The following is a 23,945-nucleotide window of genomic DNA, read 5'->3' as shown; positions in this document are numbered from 1 at the left end:
AGGGACATTGAGGACTGCATGGCGTTATATGCACCCTGACGTGAGGGACTACTCCTTTTACTCACATGTGCATGCTTCCTATTCTCGCATAGATTATGCCTTTGTCTTTCCTTCCATCCTACGCCACCTACACACAGCAGAACTATCAGTCATCTCTATCTCCGACCACACCCACATGGTACTCAATTGGGATACTGGAGCATCTCGCCCTGAGCACAACGCATGCTGGCGCTTACCCCCACACGTTCTGCATGACCCATTGGACATAGAAGAGATATGTAAGGGAATCACTGACTTTTTTTGCTTCAGTGCGCTACCTGAGATCCCCTTGCATACACTTTGCTATGGGTTTAAAGCTACCATTAGTGGCACAATATGGATAATCGCTATAGCACAGGGTTCGGAAGAGGAACTGGTGGGATCTAAACTCAAAGCTGAGATTAAGCAGCGGGGGCACCTGGACATGCGACCCCAACCTGAAGAACCAAAAGGCAACTAGCCTTGCTGCGTGGTCAATTGCCCGCACAGGCAAAGCAGAGCATACCCTCTGTCCCTACGTCAGAGATACTATGAGGGTGGCGATAAAGTAGGCAAGCTCCTGACCCGTAAGCTGCAGCACCTGCGCGCTAGGTCACACATTGCCGAAATACAAGTAGAGAACACAGGCTGGGCGAGTGCAGAGAGGGACAAACTAGAGGCTTTCCGGAACTACTATCAGTAACTGTACTCTCGTAAAGACCCTTCCCCCACAAGGCTTCACTCATTCCTCTCTGAATGTTATTGCGAGTCTTTACTCCACACCATGATACCCTCTTAGACAACTCCATCACAGCAGAAGAGCTGAGAGAGGAACTTCGGGACCTCCCCTCTGGCAAAGCTCCCGGATCAGACGGGCTTCCAGTACTCTTTTACCGCCTATTTCTTCCCCAGCTGCAAGACCACCTCCTACGCCTGTTCAACTCTTTCTCACAAGACACTGGTCTTACCCCCACAATGGCAATGGCAGAGATCTCTCTTATACCTAAAGTAGGAAAAGATCTGACACAATGCTCCTCGTACCGCCCAACAGCCCTCTTCAATACGGATGCCAAGCTTTTTACTAAAATACTAGCTACACGCCTCAAACCGTATTTCCCTGGCCTCATTAATCCCGCCAAGGTGGGTTTTAACCACCAACGACAAGGAGTAGATAATGTCCGGCGTATAGCCCATTTAGTAGAAAAAACACACAGACTTGATATCCCTGCCTGTCTTCTCTTGCTTGACGAGGAGAAGGCATTTGACAGTGTAGCCTGGACATATCTCCAAGTGGTATTACACAAAATAGGTCTGGGGCGGGCCATCATCTCCAAAGTCATTGCGTCACACATAGCCCGACTGCCTACATTCGACTGAACGAGAGGGCCACGAGTTTGAGATCTCTCCACTGAGGCACACAACAGGGATGCCCACTCTCACCCCTACTCTTTGCGCTAGCAGTAGAACCCTTCGCTATCCGAGTGCAGGACTCAGATGGGATTAAAGGCATACCCTGTCCTAGCAATGCCCCACTCCCAGGACAGAGGTCTTAAAAGAGGCACAGCTGTGCATCACTTCAGCCACCGGTTGCAAGGCCCAGCCAGCAAGAGGTTTTTATAGTTCCTCAATTAGCCATACATGGTTTTTATTTCCTTGCATGTCTGGAGGGGTGTGGCTCCCTCCAGGTACTCAACTCAATTGAGCTTTGTTTTCTTTGTATTGTGCGAGACAAGGGAGCTTGATCTCACACAAATGATCTGTCACAGACCAGTTTGGGATTTTTATTCCCCACTATTTTGTGCTTTACACATCACTAGTGCTCTAGTTTCCTGCCTCCGCTCCCCGCCAGGACTAAGGCCTTTAAAAAAGATGCTGCTGCACGTGCACGCCAATGGTTTGCTCAGCAAGGCCAATGTCGCCTACCAGCACCTGCAACATCTCCAGCCCCAACCCACATCATTCCGGGTCAGATCTCATACATTACTTGAACCAAGAACTTCTCCCTATTTGTCCTTTCAGTAGGTCTGACCCACTAGATGATAAATGTTTGGCTAACAGTGTATTTGTCCCCTATGCCTCACAACTGGTAATTATCCAACTCAATCCTTCTACTACCGGCTCAATCCGTTCTATAATGAAGAAGAGCCTCCAATGCTGCTTAATTAATGTGCAGTCAATCTCTGGACATGAATAAGACATCTACAAGTTGACAAAACGTTTAATCCAGGCAAAGGGTAGGTCCGTTTCAGATATTGCAGAAGCCATCCCTTTCGGCCATTCTATCTGGCACCTCAACCGAGAGGATAGAAATGGAGGGGGCCTTGCCATTATTTTTAAACACATCTGTACTTGTTATCTTACCTCCATCTTCAATACCGCTAAGGCCGACGTAGATATCTGTAAGCTGTGTTCGATAAACAAATGATGGTGATGTTATAACTATATTATCAGGCTCCAATTTTAAAACCCATGAGGATGTCAATTATCACGTCAATGACCCATTAGATGGTTCAGAGAAACAATTCTTAAAAGATTTATCCTCATTAAACTTGTTTCAAGTAGTTTCACCAGCCACAGATGGACCCACTGACACATACTAGACCTGATTTTCATTAATTCAGGTAGTTTCAATTGTGAAACTCCATAGCTTCTCTCTAATTTGGTCTAACTAGTGGCAGGTCCATTCTCCATCCAACTACCGGACAGTAATAGAAACTGTAATGTGACCTCTATGATGCAAAGACAATGTCATCAGATTTCAGAAGCCGGATCCAATCTGTTTTAGCTTCCTATCATCCACTGCTGACTGACTCTGTAGAGGCTGATTCTAGTCCATATCAGGGAATGGATTACTTCTGCTCTGCCTTTATCACACCAATGCCTTTGAAAAATAAGAACAGCATATCCTGTAGCTTATCTGCCCCTTGGTTTAAACCAAGTTTAATATCACTCACAAGAAAGTGCTGACAACTTGAAAGGCGAAGGAGTAATACTTGAGGTGATATTACAAAAATGTATATCATTTTGGCCACTAAAGAATATCACAAAAAATGTAAACAAGCCAAACCTCCTGTTAAATGCTTAAGACTGAGTCTGCAGAAAACTCTTCAATGGAGGTGTTCACAACAGTTAAATATATGAATCATCCGATTGCTATGAATCAGGAGATTGTTAATTCCCAACATGTGTGATACATAAGCCCCTTTCTTCAAAAACTAAATTATTATTATTCAAGAACGTTTTCCACCCTATTCTATTCTAAATCATCAATTGCTCCAGTCTCACAGTCGAATAACTCGCCCACTCTTAACAGAATGTGCACCTCTCTTTCTTCCAGAAATGTTGATTTTTATAGATAGATTTAAAGCTGGCGAAACTAACAATCCCTGCCCTCTATCGTTTCTCCAATTCGGGGACTTTGATTGCCACCATTGTTCACAATATTGTTAATTCTTACATTCCTTCAGCATCTCTACCAGATTACAGGGAATTAATACAGGTCAACCCTATTCTGAAGAAAACCAGCTCTGACCCTCAGAGCCGCATCGATCTTAAAAAATCTAAAAACTAGGTTCTTCTCCGATGCCTAATCTTAGTGGGATCTTCATTTTACATACGATATCTTTCCCAATCTTTCTTTTCATTAACTTCCTGACCTTTGCTGTTAAAGAGGATAGCGCCTAGAAGCTTATTTTTTTTGCACGAGCCGCACTTTATAAATCGCAATACATACATATATTATGAAAAGCAGGAACAGGTATGTCCCAGACCTACGCAATACACAGATAGATTGTCACCTTTATAAACAACCACAAATACCGTGAGCGTTTGCCCTATTTTTTCAAGGATAACTGTAGTATGAGGCCTGCGGATCAGTGGATATTTGTCTGTTTCGGTCTTCTTTCTGAGAGAACACACGTTGAAAAGAATACCGACAGACTATAAAGCCCAAACGGCCATTTATGTTGTGTTGGCTCCAAAGTCTCTTAGTTTTAGTGTGGCAATGGTGAAAATCATATTATTACACCCTGTCAACTAGGCCTTGGCGGTAAATTGTGTTCCACTCGCAGAATTTGCGGAATTTGGGTAATTTCGCGTTCAGCGGAAAACACGAAATTGCCCAAAATTATGCGTTCCGCGACTTAACGAAATGTTTTGCTTGTTCGCGTTCTCAAAATGCGATTTTCCGAGATATTTCCCCCCGACCATGCAAATTGCAATTGCGAACAGGTAAAAAGCATTGTGAACAAGCAATTCAGCGTGTTTGCTGAATTTCTGCGTGTTCGCAGAGATTTGTTACCGTTTCGCAGACATTTGCACAATGCGATTACGCAAATTCTGCCCACCCCTACTGTCAACCCCAATCTCCGCGCAAATCAAGCGCAGCATTGGACACAGCCATTAAACACCATTGTGATGATTCACATGTACACAGACAGGAAAGTGTTATGTAAATGAGGGGTTAACTTGGATATGAGACAGTGGGTATTTTTGAAGCCTTTACTGAGTGTACAGGAGCAAAGTCTACCGTGGAGTACTGTAAAAAAGGTGCAGCGCTTTACATTAATCTCCTTTCGTTGACATGCGTTTTCAGTTTCTAAAACAAGACAGAGACAATAATTGAAATGATAATGGTATACCACAAATTAAATATACGTAATCCCACGGAAATATACATTTAAATAACGGCATTGATCCCTACCAAGCTACACTACAAACCAGGCTTTTAAAAAACAATTATCAACATTATAGATCTGCGTAACAGTGCTGATCCCCAAGGAAGGCAAAGATCTGGAGTTGCTCACGTAATACAGGCCACGGTGGATGCTCAACACTCATATGAGGTGGCTAAGTAAAGTTGTTGCTAATAGACTGTTTGGAGTGAACGGCTCACTGGCTGCAGCTGACCAGACAGGGTTTATTCCGGTAGGAATACTGGATATAATGTAAGGAGACTCACACTATGCAAGAGTTGGAGGCTCCAGAAGAAGAATGTGCAGTGTCCTCTTTGGGTTTGGAATGCACCTTTGACTCAGAGAGTTGGCGGTGCTTGTGGGCTATCGTGAAGGGCATTGGCCCCATACACATAGGCTGGGTCAAATTGCTCTACAACGCACCTAGGGCCAGAGTACGTACAGGAGGCACAATAGCGGACTCGTGGCTTTTAGAAAGAGGTACTAGGACCTGTTATCACTGCTATTACCTGCAATAGAAATTGGGCCATTGGTCTGTGTTCTCTGGAATAGGCTCCACCCTTGGTGTATACGAACGGGTAATGAAACACATTTTTACCCTACATGCAGGTGACGCGTTGGTATAGTTAAGAGACCCACTGAGATTGGTTCCAGATTTATTAGAAGAACTGGAGAAGTGTATTGCACTGGCGGACATGCACATTAACTGTAGGCACTCCAGGCTGTTCCATTTGAGGGAGATTAGCGGCAAGTGGAGAGGACCTGCCTTCAAGTATAGGACTTGAGTGGGGAAGAAACTGTTTCAGTTACATGGGAGTTTGGGTAATGTGTGCCCGAGAGCCCTATAAACACTTAATATGGCAGAGTGGCTGCTGGACTGGACTGCTGTGTAGAATTTTGGGAAAACCTTCCCTTTCGATTATGGGCTGGATATCTGTAATAAAAATGGTCTTTCTGCTGCCCTGTTTATTTGTACTGCAAATCACAATGTATGTGCCCACTTCTTATGGTGACATTCTGAAGATTAAAGATAGCCTGTTATGTCCCTTAGGATGGGCTCGGAAACGCAGCTAAGGAAACTAGGATTTAATGAATATTGTGTGGGTCTAGGCCTTCCTGAAATGGTCTTGCATTATGCAGCAGTGCTTGCGGCATGTGGCACATAGGCTCGAAGAGGGCCATAACTGTGAGAAGCAACTCTTAGCAGGCAGGGACACGGAATACACACTGCTATTTATGATGGGTTGTGGCGTTCTAGAAAATTCTCCTGGCCTTGTCTGGGGGCTACAGAATTGTGGCATATGGTCATGGTGGGGGTTCTGAGGAGGTCCCCACAATTGGCGGGAGATATTTCTATTTGGCCTCAGAAACCATTCAAAGATATGGAAAAGGACATGTATTTTCGTACTTTGCAAGAAGTGGGACGTAACCTGCCAAAGCCCTGTTCTTACACAATAGATAATAATAATAATAATGATAAAGTATCTTATAGAGCGCGCGGCTACCCCCGACGGGAGTGTTCCGGCGCTGTGCGGAGAGGAGAATAGGTGCAGTTAGCAATGTGTGACCTGTGGGAGCTAGGGGAGGTTGAATAGCCATGTTTTTAGTAGCTTACGGAAACTGAGTTCTGAGGGGGCCTTCCTGATTTGTAGGGGTAAGGAATTCCAGAGGGTGGTTGTTTTAACTATAAAGGAGAGTCCACCTGTTCTGGCTTAGGAAAAACGAGGTGTAACGAGAAGTTCCAGGTGGTTGGATCTAAGGTTTCTTGTCTGGCGGGATGTGTGAATACTTTTCCTCAGGTATTGGGGGCCGTTGCCCATTATTGCTCTATAGGCAATAGTGAGAGCTTTAAATTCTGTACGCCTCATCACTGGCAGCCAATGAAGGCTGCGTAAGTGGGGAGAAATATGGTGCCTGAATGGGATCTAAAACATCTGAACAGGCTGGAGAACACTTTGGGCTCAGAACAGATCAAATCTCACAACATGGCAAACACAAGGAGATGATGGAGGGAGCGCTGAAACTTTTCAGACTCTCACCCCCAGTCACAGATCTGGGTTGAATCCATCATCATTCTTTAGCTCACTTCGCCACCCCACTTCAGACCCAGCTATATGCAAATCAGTCTTGACCCTGTTTCTCATGGGAACAGTCCAGCCTGAACTGCCAAGCCAGATCTTCACTGGACCGGAAACAAGCATTCTGGGACTGGTTTCGGGGTAACTCCCCTCATCAGCCAGTCTAGCTTGAATCCAGTGGCAAAGTGAGCAAGGGACCCATGTCTGGCCTTAGCCTGCCAACTTAGGGCAAACAGAGCAAACACAAGGAGATGATGGACTGAGTGCTGAAACTTTCAAGGCACTCACCCCCAGTCACAGATCTGGGTTGAATCCCTCATTGTTCTTTAGCTCACTTTGCAACAACAGTTCAGACCCAGCCATATGCAAATCAGTCATGACCCTGTTCCTCATGGGAACAGTCCAGCCTGAATGCATGAGCCTGTGTTGTGGATCCTGTAAATGGGGCTTGGGGTGCTAAGGCCGGCATCAAGGATGCAGTGCTCTGTCAGGACGATGCATTAGCTGTGAGGCTGCGATACAGAGTTCGTTTTCAATGCTGCCATTGACAAGGGATGTGAGGTCCGGCGCCGAGGAATGCATCACACAGTGGCATTGTGGGTTGCAGTGCTGATGCAGGTCTTTGAGATGGGTCCAATCCAAGCAGCAGCAGAGATGCATCAGTTCTGCTCGGGATTGCACAGCGCAGCAGCAGCAGAGAAGCACCAGTTCTGCTCACGCTTGCACTGCGCAGCAGAGTAGATGCATCGGTTCCGCTGGATCCACATAGGCTGGCAAAGCACCTTAAATCAACTTCCAAGGGTCCAGGGGCTAGGGTGACACCACTTTGTAGGATAGACTCACAGATGGCAGAGTCTAGGTGCAAGTGCAAGGTTGCTGGAATCCAGTTATGTCCCAGAGACTTCAGATCAAGAGGCGAGCCAACTAGCCCTTGGAGTCACTCTGGGTTCAAGAAAGGCAGGTCCAGTCCTTCTCACCCAGTCAAGGAGGCAGCAGGTAAGCAGAGTAAAGCAGAAGCCCAACAGAGTGGCAGTCCTTCAGCAACACAGCAGTGCTTCTTCCTTGCAGAGTATCCATAGGTCCAGATGTGTACTCAAGTGTTGGTGTCTGAGGTCCAGTTTGAATACCCAGTTGTGCTTTTAAAGTGGGGGGAAAGCTTCTAGAGGTTTCCCCCTTGAACCCCGAAGGCATCCTGCCCTCCCAGACTTAGCTCGCGGCTCACTACAGGGGGTATTTAGTCCAGTGTGTGGAGACTGGACTAAGCTGTGCCCAGTTTCTCCCTCCATCCTGCCTGTAATGGCCCATCCAGGCACACTGTAGCCCCTATTGTGTGTGGCTGTTTAGGAGGAATACACAAAGCTCAACTGTCTTGCAGGCTCTAAATGGCTAAAGCAGGAGAATGCCACTTTTCTAAAAGTTAACAGGTAGGTGTGCCAACATGGGATTTGTTTGTACAGTTAATTTGAGTTATTAATGCAGTTTTATTTCAAGCAAGCTTTTATAATATGCTTGCAAATTAATTACTTTTTAAACTATTTGTCAGTATAACAGCTCATATACTTTTGCCGATTGAGACAAGTGAACGTGCGCCTTGGCGAACTTGCAGAACATTGTAAGCTGCCTACCACAACATCATTCAAATCTTCATTTAATGCATAAGGTGCCTGGACCAAGAGAATATTACGAGACCAGCACCAAGCAGTTGATTTGAAACTTTCGCTCATATCGCCACAATATTATTCAGGGGGCTATCATTGCAATTCCCACAGTCCTGAAGATGGTCGAATAGACGACAGCCCATCGACCAAAAAGTGGACCACTACACTTATTTTCTGTATCACATTTGTATAGGCAATACTTGTTTGTTTTATTCCCTTGTTTTGCTTTATCCGTATTTCAGAAAAAAGTGTACACAATTGTTACTGATAAGCATAATGAATAATTTTTTAAGTCTGCAACTTCCTGTTTCATTGTGCGCACGATAAACCCCTTGATTTTAATACAATAACCTTTATTTTTTCTTTATACACACGAGTTTTGAAACGTTATTTTTTTTCCAAATCTGTTTCATGTACTTTTCTGACAACTGCTGATGTTTTCATATTTCTAGGAAACCAAAAACTATATGAGTTGTTATACTGACAAATAATTTGAAAGTAATTAATTAGCAAGCATAATATAAAAGCTTGCTTGAAAAAAAACTGCATTAGTAACTTAAATAACTGCACAAACCAATCCCTTGTAGGCACACCTACCTGTTTATTTCATATAACCCAAGCCGTCAATGGTTGATTGGGTTACCCATTGTAGTTTTCATCTTTCTAAAAGTGGCATTTTCAGAAATACAATATACAATTCAACTTCACTATAAGTTAGGATTTTATATTGTGATTTCAGAGACACTAAAAATAAAATGGTTATCTCTTCCCATTTGGAAATTACACTTTTAACATTTAATAAGGCAACTCCAATGTTATTGTATGGTAATGTTAGCAACAGATTAATATATAGAAAGGTTCGGCTTTTAGAAGTGCAGCATACCACAGAACAACAGTTGCCTGTGCCACCCAAATTCACCATAAAAAATGTGCTACGGTTTAAGAGTGACCCTTTATCAGATCAACATAACACAGCTGTCCTCTGCTCATCCCTAGCGCTTCCCGTGATGGAGACACCAGATATAGAACAAGCCTCAAACACAGATGGAAGATTGCAGAAGTAAATAACATATGGCACCAGGTTGTAATGCCTAAAAAAACTATTCAGATGCAGACACTCAAACACAAATAAATGTACAGCAGAGGGCCTCCATTCGGCCTAAGAACACAATGCCAGGACAACCGGTCAGTTGGATTCATCACAGGGGCGTAACAAAGGCCCCCGCAGCCCCCGCAGTGCGGGGGGTCCCCAGGCTCACTCATAGTGGAGGGACCCACCCTCAGCCCCTACTAATGTGAGTGTGAGGGGCCCCTTTAGCATATCTTGCAGAGGGGCACACTCACGTTTTGTTACGCCACTGCTACATCAGATAAAGCCCAAACAATGCCTAGTAGTAAGCGTCATCCTAGATAACACACGACACACCCAGCCACCTGACAATGTGACCTTCAGTTGGCAATTATGGCCCATTCTATCAGAGTGGGATCAAGCATCTAAACACACAATTTATGACACACTGTGTCAGTATTTCTTTCCCACAGGGGACGAGCTTTACTTTATTGCTCCCACTGTACAGTATAAAGCATGACATGTACCAAATGCAAATTGAATTCCAGCACGCAACTGTAAGAGATGTGGCTGCTATTGCCAGCCGTTCTTGTTTAATTACACTTAAACTTGTTGCTGATTGATAATCAACATTTGGCGAGCCAGCATAGGAGCTGATCACAGCAGATACCCGGACTGCAAGATCAAGCCTCCCGAGCCCACTCTGCGCACATTTCAGAAGAAAAAGGTGCAGCAGGCACCTCTCTTTACTGCAAGACTGACAGCCCGAGGAGGGCTGGATCCATCCACTGGCGACCGTCGGCAAGAGTAAGATGCTGCAATTAGCTTTTCTTTTTTAACAATACACATAGAATAGCATGGCAAACAGTAGGGGTAAGCGTAAAAATAGGTTCACCCAGCACTTATAGGCATGAGTGGCCTGGAGGTACATGAGCCTTAATCTCATATATTTCAGTTAACCGCAAGCTTAGTGCAGTAGGGTTTTTTAACACACTCTCTATCTGAAAGGAATGTTGAGAGGAAAAAAAAAAGGTGTAAGCCGTTTTCATTTCAGACCATGCATAGTGTACCTAGAAGACTAGGACTAGCTCGAGAAGTTAAGGTAATTATGTACATAGATGCCGTAGGAATGAGGGACTAGTGTTGCCTGAGTGAGGGAAGTCTGCGCTGCAGGAAAGCATTGATGGACAAGTTACTTACATTCAGTAACGCCTTTTCTGGTAGAGTCATGATCTAACCGTAGATTCCTTATCTTTGGGTTTGCCAGGAATCAGACTGGATCCGGAAGCTTTTTCTTTGAGCAATACCCCTGCGCACCGGTAGGTGGAGTAGGTTGGCTCCGTGTGACGTTGTTGGCGTAGTCCATGCCAGAAGGGACACCAGAGTTACCTATGTAGGCGCCACTTCAATGCTTTGACATCAGTTAGTTTTCACTACTTTCCACGCCTGAAATGTGTAGTCATGAAGATTACTGACATTGGTGTTTCTTTAGAAACTAGGCCCTGAAAGGGAACAGACCTGACCATAGAAACTTGTCTCCAGTGTGTGGAGGATGGGTGGATCATTAAGGAATCGGCAGCTATATCATGTCTCTACCAGATAAGGGGTTACCAAAGGTAAGTTACTTGTCCATCTAATAGAGACATCTAGCCGTAGATTCCTTACCTTTGAATAGATACCCAAACAATGCCATCCCTGGGTGAGTGACTGTGGACAATATTACACTAAGAAGTCCTGCAGGGCTGAGAGGGCAAAATGGCCGTCCCTGCAGCTATTTTGCCCTCTCAGCAAATCCACGCAGTAATGTTTGGTCAACGTGCCCATATTGCTGCCTGACATATGTCCAGGACTGGGACTCCATGTTGCAAAGCAGTAGTAGCAGCCTTAGCTCTGGTGGACTGAGCAGTTAGGCATTGATGAGGCTGCTTCTTGGCCAGAGCACAGCAAATGTTTTATTGAAAAGGATTACCCACCAGGAGAAGGTACTCTTTTGCACCGGACGACCTCTCTTCATTCCAACATACTCCACGAAGAGTAGGTCACCCACCGGAAACTCTTTTTTGCGGTCAAGGAAGAACAACACGCTCTTTTTCGGTCCAGGCAATGGAGTCGCTCCTGCTCTTTGGGATAATCTGCGCTAATGAAAATAAAGTGGGCTGCAGAGGTCGGCCTCTTACAGCTGATGTTTTAGCGCACTTTATTTTCATTAGAAGCAAATTATCCTTCCCGGTCCTTATTGTGCCACTAGGCTGACTTTGACAGCCCGCTTTTCTTCATTAGAGAACCGAAACCACGATTACAGCTTCTAGCACCTGGCATAAAGCCACACACAATCCAATGACATATATTTATTCATTCCGATACGAGCTAATGTGGACTTACCAAATTGGAAACCTGCATCTCCACGCAGCTCATTCTATCCTGCTGCCCCCACCCCCTTCCTTCACTAGTCACCCTGCTGGGCCCTAACCTGATAAGACCCCCGCATCCTTTACCGGGTCAAAACATCATACAGTAATGTTATATTAAACCATTTCCAGCCTCTTTAGATTTTAAAAAAAATGGCCAATGTACGACATTGCTCATTCGCAAACTGTAATTTGAGTCCTGAAGTCTTCCTTGACATGGGTGTTGAACCTGGCCCTTTGTTGCAGGATTATCCCCAAATCTTTTGCCTTCCTCTGCATATTTTTCTGATCTTTTTGTTGGTTTTAGGACTCTGGGCACTTTACAACTGCTAGTCAGTGCTAAAGTGCATGAGCTCTCTCTTTTAAAACATTGGTTTACTTGTGTTTGGCATATTTAATTTACTTCTAAGTGGGCTGCAGAGGTCGGCCTCTTACAGCTGATGTTTTAGCGCACTTTATTTTCATTAGAAGCAAATTATCCTTCCCGGTCCTTATTGTGCCACTAGGCTGACTTTGACAGCCCGCTTTTCTTCATTAGAGAACCGAAACCACGATTACAGCTTCTAGCACCTGGCATAAAGCCACACACAATCCAATGACATATATTTATTCATTCCGATACGAGCTAATGTGGACTTACCAAATTGGAAACCTGCATCTCCACGCAGCTCATTCTATCCTGCTGCCCCCACCCCCTTCCTTCACTAGTCACCCTGCTGGGCCCTAACCTGATAAGACCCCCGCATCCTTTACCAGGTCAAAACATCATACAGTAATGTTATAATAAACCATTTCCAGCCTCTTTAGATTTTAAAAAAAATGGCCAATGTACGACATTGCTCATTCGCAAACTGTAATTTGAGTCCTGAAGTCTTCCTTGACATGGGTGTTGAACCTGGCCCTTTGTTGCAGGATTATCCCCAAATCTTTTGCCTTCCTCTGCATATTTTTCTGATCTTTTTGTTGGTTTTAGGACTCTGGGCACTTTACAACTGCTAGTCAGTGCTAAAGTGCATGAGCTCTCTCTTTTAAAACATTGGTTTACTTGTGTTTGGCATATTTAATTTACTTCTAAGTCCCATGTAAAGTGGCATTCCATATACCCTGGGCCTGGAAATTAAATGCTACTAGTTGGCCTGCAGCATTGCTTGGCCACCCCAACATGTAGTATTTTAAACCGATCTCAGGCCTGCCACTGCAGGGCCGGTGTGTTCAGTTTACTGACACATTGACTTGGCATTTAAAAATACATGCTAAGCCTTAAACTCCCCTTTCATTACATACAGGTCACTCCTAAGGTAGGCCCTAGGTAACCCTTTGAGCAAGGTGCTGTGTAAGTAAAAGGTAGGACATGTGCCTGTAAGCGCAGAATGTTTGGGTCAAATTTATAAATGTGGCAAAACCTTTCAATCACCTTCAGGACCCGATCCCGCACCAGTTTTTACTTTCTCAGGTGATGGATCTCATCGTATTTTGATCAAAAGAGCTTCTTCATCATCACGAGCAATTTTAAGTGAAATTTCAAATTTCCGTCAATAATGAGAGTTGTGAGTAGTTTGAAGGGTTTTATTTTCTACTCAAAGTTTAGGAATTCAGAGTCTTTGTGCAGCAGTCAAGTATCACTCAGGTTACAGAATTGCTAATAGAAAAACATGGTTAGTGCAGATAATAATAAAATAATGCATACAACGTGGAGCATAAAGGAAAACCCCTATTCTAAGAAATGGTGTGCAAGTGTGAGTAAGAACCCACGAAGAGTTCAAAAGTAAAGGCAAGAGTGAGATTAGCATGAAGCTAATAATTAATAATTGCAGACTTTCACATAAAGTGAAATAAAGCATAGAAAAAACAGGCCTTGGCAAAGACAATTAGTTAGGTAAGCATAACGCTTGGATTTAATTATAAATGTCAAAAGGACTAAGCCTTTCTCTCGCTCTGGTCTGCTCTGAATCTCACCTCATCTGAATCTCCACTGCCCTCATCTGCTGCTCCATCTGCTCTACGAACCCATCTGATCTAAGATTAGGGGTGGGCGTAGTTTGCGAAGTAGCGCTACGCGAAGCTACTCGAAGTGCACTTCGCACTACGCGAACTTCACGTAGCACTACGCGAGCTAGGTAGTAGCATGTTCGCCCTGTGCAAGATGCGTTTTCAATGATTGCACAGTGCGGGCAAGCATCCGGCACTGTGCAGTCATTGAAAACGGCATCTTGCACAGTGCGAGCTCTAGTTTTCTGCTGCTCGAGTAGATTTTTACTCGAGCTTTCTCAACGCAGACTGGTAGTTTCTCATTGAGAGCGGTCGCGAGCATGCACGACCACTCGCAATGAGAAACCTGACCTCCCCCCGTTGAGAATCTCGCCGGGATGCCATTTTGCTTGCTCGCGGTCGCGAACATGACGTTGAGGACCGCGAGCAGGCAAAAAATGACCGCTGCACTACGCAACGCTGCGCTACGCATGTTCGCACTGTGCTACGTGCAGCTCGCGTAGTGCGAAGTTGCGCAAACTTCGCAAACTACGCAAGCGTAGCGTAGTGCTTCGCCCGGGGTTATCTAAGATCCTAAACTAGGAACATGCTTTTAAGGACAGTAATTCATGTTTCAAAAACATCCAATGAAAATTCAGCATTCTCCAAAAGGAACACTTCTCCTAGATTCATACATGTCATCCGAGCTGGCTATTTTCTCTGTTGCAACAATAAATCTCCACCACATGGCACATTTCCTTAGCTCGAGTCATTATTCAAAATTACTTCTCTTCCCTAACTTTCCAATGAAGCACATTGTATTTTAACTAAACAAAAATCTTTGTGCAAAACATTTCCACAGCTGCAAGGAAAGATTATTAGGCAGGAAATTCATTAGAAATATAAATTGTTAAAAGAAGCATTTTGTTTAATATGTGTATTTTCTCAGCAAGTCGTCAATTGTGAATGGCAAGTAGTCCATTGTGAATGGTGCTCTGTGTGAGCAGATAACATTTAGAAAGTTCCAAGTTACAAGCTGTAAAATATCTACGGCGTCTTTATTTCACAAATGAAAGGTGAATTCCATCCAATGTTATCTTGAAAGCTAAGCTGAGGTCAGCTTTTCGAGCATGTCTGAAAGCATATTGTCAACTATTATTTTAGCAAGCTGTCATTGTGTTTCTGTGCTATTAAATGTCGTATTAATTTAATATAAATGCACTGTAATTCTGCACACGTTTAATTATTGTAAGTTCAGACAAAATCTAAACCAGTCACATTAAAGTTAAACTATCAAATATATTTGTGCATGTTTCAGCCTCACCAGAAGAGCATTACTTATTAAAAGTAAATAGCAAAAACTCTGGCTGAGGCCAGCCGGTAAAAAACGAAAGCGTGTTTGAATAGCAAAAACTCTGGCAGAGGCCAGCCAGTGAAAAATGATAGCGTGTTTTCAGCACCAAATGTCTGCTTGTCATTTTAAAAATTCAATTTTCATGTTAAAAGCCCATGGTACGTTATCATTAATAGCGATTCATTTTTTAGAGGAAATTTTCCACTTCATCATGTCTTTATTGTGTGGCATGTCCTGGTAGTGACAAACAGCCTATTTTGTTTCTCACTCCTGTGAGGCCTGCTCCTCTCATAGGCTAGCACTGGGGGTTCCCTTAGGTATACTTAAGTGGTAATTCCGGATTAGAGAGGAGTAGCGTTGCCATGTTTGGTAGGTTTAGAATGGTAGGGATAAATCCTGCTTACTGGTGAGGTTGGATTTTATAACACTATTTTAGAAATGCCACTTTTAGAAAGTGGGCATTTCTCTAAACTTATGACATTTTGTGCTTTGCAGCCTGACTCCAAACCACATCTGGGCGTGGGTGACAGCTACACTTTGTTGTGCATACTTTCTAGTCAGCCATCGTACAGGAAGGGTTGGGTGTGACATACTGATGGTCTTCCTGCGATGAGAGAGAGAGGGGTGTTCACACTTTACATTTGTATAGGCTGTGTCCTGCCTTCACACAAAGGATTGATTTACCCCCTACTGATGTCTGGAGCCTTGGCTGAGGTTGAAAGGGACTGTTGTGCAATTCTAAGCTTTCCTTCTCATCTCTTGAACAAATACAATTTTGAGTACAAGTACAGGGAACCATGTTTTCAGAGCACTTTTAAGACTGGAACCGAACCTCTGCCAGAACGACTGCTGTGCTCAAGTTGTTGCCCTGCTGCCTGCTACTTGATGGGTGGCATAAAGTACTCATTGGATCGCTTTTCTGCATTGCAGTGCTACAGTGAGGGTTGCTATAGTTGCCATAAGTGGAAAGGGTATGCCCAGACTCGGGCCTGTGCTCAGTGTGTCACAGGTTTCAAGCTGGCCTGGCTGATGAAGGGTGATTCCCTGAAACCAGTACCCGAATGCTTGTTACCAGTCCAGGGAAGACCTGGCCTGGCAGTTCAGGCTGGACTGTTCCCATGAGGAGCGGGGTCCAGACTGATTTGTACATGGCTGGGTCTAAACTGGGAAACCATGGTGAGCAAACAAATTATTGATTAAACCCAGATCAGTGCCTGGGAGTGATTATCTGAGAATGTTCAGCATTCCGTCCATCATCTTTTTTTGCGTTACTACATCTACATTCACCAAACAGTCCCATGTATCTTCTGAAAACAAAACAAACCGTGGTTGTGAATGGAAGAACCCCTTGGAGCTGGAATGACCTAAAAAAAGGAAATGAGCAGAGGTACAAACAATAGAAATACCTTTTCTCTGATCCTTTATTTGGCTTGGACCGGTCTCTTGTGCTTACAGAGGTTGAGTGATTCAGAAGCCTGTAAGTAAACAAACAAAGTCCTTTTAAATTGAGTCTCACCAGATGCACTTCAAGTTTGAACATGAAATCAGGCAATGATGTCCATACGACCGTGTGTTTTTGTTATCCTTACAACTGTATTCTTCCCATAAAAGTTTTACCAATTTTCGCAAATCAGTGTTCTAAAAACTGGCCCGAAAATAAACTGTGTCCATGTGCAGGAAGCATTATACTGTTTCTGTGCTAAATACAGATCTAGTCAGTACTTCAAGGTATCTACAAATAAGTCTAGGCAGATGTGCACGATATGCATTAGAAAAGCTTTTCTCTTAATAAACATGAACTATAGTCACAAAGAGTCTTCTGTTCTTAATAGAAAAAGGGACCACTGAAACCTCTATACATGTTATTTCATCAGTTCAGCAGAAAAAAAGTAAAGTAGAAAATATGTTAACAGTGCGCAGAACAGAGGAAAATCAAGGCTGATGCCCATCGAGGTATGCTCCTTATTGACCATTCTTTTATTAGTTATCTATAATTTCTTCAATGAAAAGGGCATCAACGAATACAGTGTATGCATTCTGACAGGTTCTAAACTATAAAGAGTATCAACTGTCTTTCATAAAAAACTGTGGGTAATTCTTTGCAAAAATATGTGTCATTTGATGGAAACAGCATATAGCAATACAAAAGAAAGCTAATGTCTTTAGACAGTAAATCCTATATCTAGTCAATGCATTATAATAGTGCACAATCAAAAACATACAAACTTTCAAATTCAGATAACATCTCAATGCAATCTTCTTTCTCCATATTATGCGTTCGTTTTTCTTAGCTGTTAGACCTGGCATCTTTGGTGTGGTTTTCCCTAACTTTTTGCCTGCAGACCTCCTGTTTTTACTGCTGTTGCTGACTTCGGTTTTGCTTGCTTTAGGAATCTGGGCACTTTACTACGGCCAATTAGTGCTAAAGTGCTTGCGCTCTATACTTCAGACATGGTAACACTAGCTTATCCACAACTGGCATATTTCATTTACTGATAAGTCTCTAGTAAAGTGCACAGCATGTGACCCGGGTCTGTAAATCCAATGAAACTAGTTAGCCCGCAGCACTGGTTGTGTCACTCACTCAGTTAGCCATGTAAACCTGTCTTAGGCCTGCCATTGTAGGGTCTGTGGGTGCAGTTTTAAACTGCCATGTCGACCTGGTAAGTTAGCCCACTTTCCAGGCCCAAAGCTTCATTTTTATTACATATACGTCACCCCTAAAGTAGGCCTTGGACAGACCAAGGGCAGGGTCAATGTATTTAAAAGGTAGAGCCTGGACCTTTAGTTTTCCCAGTTTTGGTAGTAAAATACTCTTAAATCTATTTTTAATTCATACAAAGCCTTCTCTACCATAAGATAACACAGGGATTGCCTTACTAAATTTTATAAGTGTAAATTCCAAATGGGAGGAGACGGAACCCACAGATTGGATGTCCCTAGAAAAATAATTTAAAAACACACCTTATGCCTGGGAGAAGGTCTAGTCCTGCAGCTCTACATCCCAGAACTGAAGTATCTCCAAGGGTTTGTTGGATTGCCTCCTGTTTTGAAGTCTCAGGGATATTGAAGTCTTCTTTTCAACTTAAAAACATTGCCTGGACTTTGCTAAGTGTTGCCAACCCAGTCCTGGTCCCTTGGAAGTGAGTATAAAGTGCTGCATCCCCCAGAACCCATGCATCAACACAGTTGCACCAATCGGAACCAACGCATCGCCATTGGTGCTGGAACCAGATTGACGCATCACATTTGCAACGCTGCATCACCTCAGAAAAAGCTGCATCACTGCCACTACATGGAGAAAATCAACACATTCCCTCTAAAGAATGCAGAGACCTAGCACATCACAATAAGAACCGCCGCATTGCTCACAGAACTGATAAATTACCGCTGTTGCATGGAGAAATACAGCCTATTTCCCCAACTGCCTGGGATCAGCGACGCATCGGTCAGCTGCACTTCGCAACTTGTCATTTCCAACCAGTATCAAGGTATTTTTGCTCAGCGGGACTAGCATGGGTCCTGTATCCGGCCCACGCTCCATCGCAGTCGGCCTAAACTCTTGACTTTGTCTCGCTCCAGTGTGACCAATTAACTCTCTAAGAGCTAACTGCTTCAAAGACTATTTTCGCATTTACTCTTTAAATATTCATATCTCGACTTCTACTGTTTGGAGATTGTGCTTGTTTTATTAAAAAAATTATTCTCTATTTTTCTAAACTGGTGTGGAGTCTTTCTGTGGTATTTTCACGGTGTTACTGTTTGATGTGTTGCACTAATACTTTACACATTGCCTCCTGAGGTAAGCCTAACTGCTCTGTGCCAGGCTACCAGAGAGTGAGCACAGGTTAACTTATGTTCTGATTGTGACATATCAAAACTTAGGAGTGAGAAGTCTTTACAGAAGATATACACTCATCTTCCCTAACAAAATGTTCAACAAACCAAAGGAGGAAATATCTTGAATATCATATATATATATATATATATATATGTACAGCCCGTGACTGCACGGGGAAGAGGGATCATGGACTCACCGATTCACGGCCCAGCTTGACTGTGTATTCAGGGGCAGAACGTTGGGGACTTGAGCAGGTTCCGGATTTTAGCCTTAGGGTTTGGCCACAACATTAAAACTTCCTCCCTTACCTGGCAATTCAGCGTCCATTGTAGGACAATAATACAGCTCCGCACCCGGAACGAGGGATTTTGGGAGCTGCAGTTCGAACTACAACACTGCAGCTGCTACCTAATTAGCGGAGCCAGCTGACCTCACGGCATTGGGAGGGCCTTAACTCACTAAAGGAGGAAGTTGGACTCCCCTCACCACAGCGACGGCATCTGAGGAAAGCTCATGGGAGCCGAAATGCATTATGCCACACAAGCTGCTAAATAAAGAAATCCTGCTAAGCTCTTCGCTGTGTCCTCTTTGCTTCCGTGATGGAGAGGTAATTTTTTGGATATATATAGATATATATATCTATATATATATATATATATTTTCGCACTCGTTTTCCTCACGGCGACGCGCCCACCATCCAGAGCCCATCAAAAGGAAGAAAACGGAAGACCCAGAGTGCAGGTGAGTTTTTTAATCTTCAGCACACCACGCCAGCATAACGTTTCGGCCTTCGCAGAGGCCTTGGTCACATGACGCACAGAGAGTTGAGCAAAATTTAAAGTGCTAGTGCATACGAAATACTACACTTTGATTGGCTAGTTTCTTTGGGGGGAGATGTCCATAATGGACATAGAAAACATCTTGCGTACAATGCATTGAGAAGAAACAATTCATGTTTTACATGTTTTGCTATATATATACTTAATTTAGAAGGGCGGTGTAAGGACAGTCTTCTCTATGTGCACGCTTCATTAGGCACATCACTTTTAAACACTTATTCACGTGTCATGAATTAATAAGGCTGAACACGAGCAGCTGTGTTTCAATATCATTTAATTAAAGTAGAAGAAAATAATGTTTAGAAAGGAGGCCCATGACTTCACTTCGGATGATTAGTACATTTGTTATTTAAGCTGTTTTGAGATTTCTGTCCTGACACCTTAATGTACGTTTTTTTTAAAGTAATTTGGCTGTTGTGTAAATGGTGCACAAACCCATTTTTTGAAGTTCTCCTTTGAAACAGTGTGACACTTCCACGCATATGGGAATCATAATGCCATTAACTCTGGGCATGCCAATGTCTCCTTGGAAGATGGTTCAGTACAAACTGTCTGAGATTCATTTGATTCGGTGAATCTCTGCCCCAATTCTTTGGTGTTTCCGCTTTAGATACTTTTCGTCCTTATGATGACCCCGCTCTAAATGCCAATGTTGAGGGGTCGAAACGTCGACAAATAACATGTGTGGACTGGGTTTTTAAGAATTTTGATGGTGGATGTCAACTCTCATTTCACGGGTGTGGACTACAAAACAATCTATTGTCCTTATCAGCCACATGTATATATGCTGTACATAGCACAACTATTCACTGTATATCCCTCTCACTGCACCTTCACGTTTTAGGAGCACCTTGCATAAGTACTTCATAATAATACTGTGTGAATTGAACAATATATTCATACATGAGATATGTGTAAATAAATGCACTAAAAGTATAACTGGAACTTACTCATTGCAGTAGTTGTTTCCTCTTTCCCTAATATAACACTATTGCCGTGGTGGTCAAGGGCTACACTAGCCCCATAGGGACCACTTTATTGTTTATTAATTGTCGTGCCCAGGTCCTTGGGTTACTGGGTTGCCATCGTTTTCTATTTAGATAAGGCTTAAGTAGGCTGGTCCATTGACCCATGCTGCAAGCCGTGGTCGGCAGAAGCAAAATGGGAAAGACAACAACAGACCAATGGGTGAAGAAAGGTGGCTGAAAGCCCCTTTAAGGGAGGATATTATACATATTACTTTAGTAAAATCGACACGTTATTGGACATTTCTTAACTGCTTAATCTATAAAAGAAAGAGTGCTGGTGTCGAAAGCTATGTCCAGAAGTCCACAACCCATGCAATTAAATGTCAGTCCCTGAATATCAAAGCAGAGTTCTCTTCACTCCACATCAGGTCTCTTTAATCTATTACCAGACGCTCTCTGACCCTTTATCCAACTCTAGCAGGTTCCTGCGTTCTCCCTATGGGCCATTTTTTTCCAACTTTCTCTTCCCCCGTCATTCTGATTTGTATATTTTCCCCTATCTTGCTCTCAGTTAATGCCTGATGTAGAAAAATAAGAGCTGGTCACCAAAAATAAGTGCCAGTGGTGCCCACCGGAAACCACTAGCTTAATTTAAGCACTGGTCTTGGCTAAGGACAGACCTAAAAAGGAGGCCCTAGGACAGCTGGACCAATTGCATTCTGATTCAATGCCCAGACCCATGTCCTTGAGGCCCTGTAAGAAAGTATGATTTCCAGTAAAACATTTAGTGTGCAGCACCCTCAACTCAGGTATACTTTCTTGGTTTACAGACAGCAGAACAATCACTGGCTCTCTGAGATGGTGGTACCCTGGTCCTTTATCCATTTCCTATATACCCCTCCATTCTCTGTGCAAGTTTCTAAGCATTTGAGTGTACATAAGTGGCACTAGACGCATGGATTTAGTGGCCTATATTCACATGGACAGGAGCAGCTATTCCCTTGGCTCAACCAGGAATGGCAGGTCCATCATCGACAGGGTACTCCTCAGTATATAATGGGGTAAAGTATCTAATGGAATAAAACTGATCTACTGCTGAACTTTTGTAGGGTCATGTATACACATTTTCTAGTTTGTGTAATTGCATTTTATTCAGTTGCTTAACATCTTTGGTCCGATGGTGAGTGGCACTGTGGAATAGTTTACTATTCAAACTAATGGGGAGAATAAGCTATCTAGAGTACATAGACTTGCCAGTCTATGCCATGCACAGGTGGGACATGACATTGTGTTAATATCAGATATCACTTTCCTAACAGACACAACCAATATCGCTTGGGCCCTGCACTGGTTCCAAAGTACAGTTTTCTTCCACTACATGTGGGGCTTGTAGGTCATCCTGACATCAGTAGTGCATGTGTGGGCATTACATTATCAGATATTATAACTCAAAATAGATGCTGCAAATCTCACTGTCCTTGTATGACATCAGTGTGTGCGATTAATCCAGGGCACTTTCCATGCTCAGCTAAGTCTCACCATGAGCATCCTCATTTGATCAAATAATATTCAAGACACTGGGGTGCAGATGTTTTATGAAAGTTAGAGATTTTGGTAATAACCATTTTCTTGACCACTCATTGATAGAGGAAATTAAATCCATCTATCTACTTTGGGCAATAAGTGAGTCAACACAAGCTCCTAGTTCTCTCTAAGGATCTTTTCTATTTCCCAGTGGAAAAGCAGTCTCAAGTAGCGGATCAGTGTTCCCTGCCATTTTATGGGGACTTCCACTACAAGTTATTTCATATTCAGTTCTGACGGCAACATCGCAGACCCGGTCCTTTCCCATACTTGGTAAGCTTCAGCATCAAGTGTCCAAATTTGTTTTAAGGGGTTTAATGGGCAGCAGCATATCATTGACGTACATGGAGAACAGAATCTGACATTTTTCGAAGTAGATATCCCTGTCAAGTTCTCTCCAACTTGCCTTTGGGGACAAGAGGATTACTGTTGCGTAACTCTAGATAATAGAATTGGATTCAACATACGCCATTTGTTTTTACCTTAACCACTGGGTTCACGTACATTAGACCAATCGACTTAAACTCAGTCCCCAACCCAATTATGTTTTGTATCATGGACTAAATGTTCTATTCTACATAGCAGCATCCCCAATCAGTAATATATCAACAGCAGAGTAGTGAAAAATGGAATAAAAAGCATTCCAGTGCCAAACCCACCAGATATCTAGAAACTCAAGTTCGCACATTATCTGCTGCAGTACCTCCATAGCTTTAGACTTTATCTTAGTCTCTCTGTCTGTTTTATCTACGCATGGGTCTAGAATCCTCTTTAAGTAAGTATATTAGACATTATTTTAGAAGGATTGCTGTGGGTTCATTGCAGAATATTTTAACACTACTTTTTGAAAGAAGGAAGGGGCATCTAGGTTTGGCCCGTAAGATTAACAATTGTCTCAACTCATTTCTCTGTGGGTTAATATAACATAGATTTCAAAAGCTTTAGCAGTCACATCAAGCTCTGGTTAGTTTTGGTGTACGGCTGACAATAAGGTACGTAAATTATGGCTGTCATTCCAGCATGGTATTGAACCAGTGTAGGAAACTACCACTTTTTGACATAGTCACTGCCACTTTTTGCTTGATACCCGATATGATTTCGACTGAACGTGCACTGGGTCTCTGCTGACCATGATCCCAGTGACAGAGCTCTTTCCCAAAACAGTACTGATGTTCCACAATTGGCATGACTTCACTTCCCCAATTAGTCCTTAGTAAATGGCACCCCTGGTACCTGGGGGATTGGGACTGATGACGATCCACTAGTGCTGCAGCACGAATGGGACTCCTCACCCATATCATGCAAACTTCCACTGCAGGCTGCGTGACTGCGTGCAGAAAAAAGAGTCAACATGGCACACATCACTGTGCGCCCTGCCTACAGACACTGCATGAGATAGGTAAGCCACCCCTATAGCAGGCCTTACAGCCGGAAGGCAAGGTGCACTATATCCCTGTCTGGACATA

General features: G+C 43.3%; 1 protein-coding gene across 2 annotated transcripts in view; it reads right to left on the bottom strand.

The window, feature by feature from the left end:
• LRCH2 (leucine rich repeats and calponin homology domain containing 2) overlaps positions 1 to 23,945 on the bottom strand; it is a 927,979-nt gene that overhangs the window by 333,614 nt on the left and 570,420 nt on the right. For both annotated transcript variants that reach the window (XM_086918732.1, XM_086918733.1), the window contains one exon: positions 16,654 to 16,722. In XM_086918732.1, coding sequence (XP_086774858.1) covers positions 16,654 to 16,722 — 69 coding nt within the window. The remainder of the gene's footprint in view (positions 1 to 16,653; positions 16,723 to 23,945) is intronic.

The sequence above is a fragment of the Lissotriton vulgaris genome, chromosome 4_1, assembly GCF_964263255.1.
Source record: "Lissotriton vulgaris chromosome 4_1, aLisVul1.2, whole genome shotgun sequence".
In the NCBI taxonomy this organism is placed as follows: domain Eukaryota; kingdom Metazoa; phylum Chordata; class Amphibia; order Caudata; family Salamandridae; genus Lissotriton; species Lissotriton vulgaris.
The sequence above is the reverse complement of the archived record's forward strand: the minus strand, read 5'-3'. Positions and strand labels throughout refer to the sequence as shown.